General features: G+C 66.1%; 1 protein-coding gene across 1 annotated transcript in view; it reads right to left on the bottom strand.

Annotated features, from left to right (window-relative positions):
- BAIAP2 (BAI1-associated protein 2) overlaps positions 1-1,072 on the bottom strand; it is a 38,524-nt gene that overhangs the window by 15,069 nt on the left and 22,383 nt on the right. Inside the window, 2 exon segments of the mRNA XM_014528387.1 lie at positions 36-173; positions 499-584. Coding sequence (XP_014383873.1) covers positions 36-173; positions 499-584 — 224 coding nt within the window.

The following is a 1,072-nucleotide window of genomic DNA, read 5'->3' as shown; positions in this document are numbered from 1 at the left end:
GCCCGCTGTCCCTCCCGCCAGGCCCGGCGGCCCACCTGCAGCTCCTTGTCCGAGTACTTCTGGGGGTTCTTGCTGCCCTGGCTCTTCTTGCGCAGCTTCTTCAGCTCGGCCTGGCACTTGTCCAGCGCGTCCCCGCGGCTCCGCTGCTCCGTCTGGTACTTCTTCAGCGCGGCCTGCAGGCGACGGACACACAGCGGCCATGAGCCGCCCTCCCTCGGCTCCCGGAGACCAAGGTCAGGCTGGGGAAGGTGATGAGCTCGAGGGACTCGATGGTCACAGCGGGCGACAGGGAGCTTGTGTGGCTTCCAGGCAGCGGCGGCCTCACACCAGCACCTTCACCAACAGCCCCGAGGTGGGCACAGGGGAGCCAGGCAGCGGGTTCACCCTCGGACCCCATGACGTCTCCATGGGCAGGAACGCCGGGGGGACCACTGGATGGGGCTCTGAGGGACCTCTCAGGGCAGGAGGGAGCGGGCAGGTGTGGGCGGGGCTACTTACACTCAGGTACCTGGAGTCCAGCTCCACCTTCTGCTCCAGCTGCGTGAGCAGCTCGTTGTGAAAGGACTTCAGCTGGAGTGTAAAAAATCAATAAAAAATATTTTTAAAAAATAAAATAAACACAAGAGCTCAGGGCCAGAGGCGGCAGGGGCTGAGCAGGGACGGCCACTCAGCTGAGGGAGGACGTGTTGCCGGACACACTCCCTGGTGGCTTCAGGGACCCCCGAGCCCGGGTTCCGGTGCCCTGGGAAAGGCCCAGCCGTCACAGGCTGGCAAGGGATCTGGGACCATCAGACCCAGCTGCCCACACCCCTCAGGACCTCAGGATGCTGGCTGGTGTGCGCCCGCGTCCCATGCCCAGCACAGAGGCCCGGAGGGAGCCCCCTGAGCCAGCCGGGCACTGACAAAGGCTCGAGGCCCACAGACCAACCCCCCGCCCCCAAGCCAGGGGACCTGGGGTCCACAGGCACCTGAGCCACTGCCCTGGGGAGCTGCCAGGGAGCGGGTCACCCCTCAAAGGATCCCCACTGTCCAGGCCTGGGGCCTGCGGGTGCTGAAGCCGCGGGGTCTCGGC

The sequence above is a fragment of the Myotis brandtii genome, unplaced genomic scaffold (assembly GCF_000412655.1).
Source record: "Myotis brandtii unplaced genomic scaffold, ASM41265v1 scaffold632, whole genome shotgun sequence".
Taxonomy (NCBI): domain Eukaryota; kingdom Metazoa; phylum Chordata; class Mammalia; order Chiroptera; family Vespertilionidae; genus Myotis; species Myotis brandtii.
The sequence above is the reverse complement of the archived record's forward strand: the minus strand, read 5'-3'. Positions and strand labels throughout refer to the sequence as shown.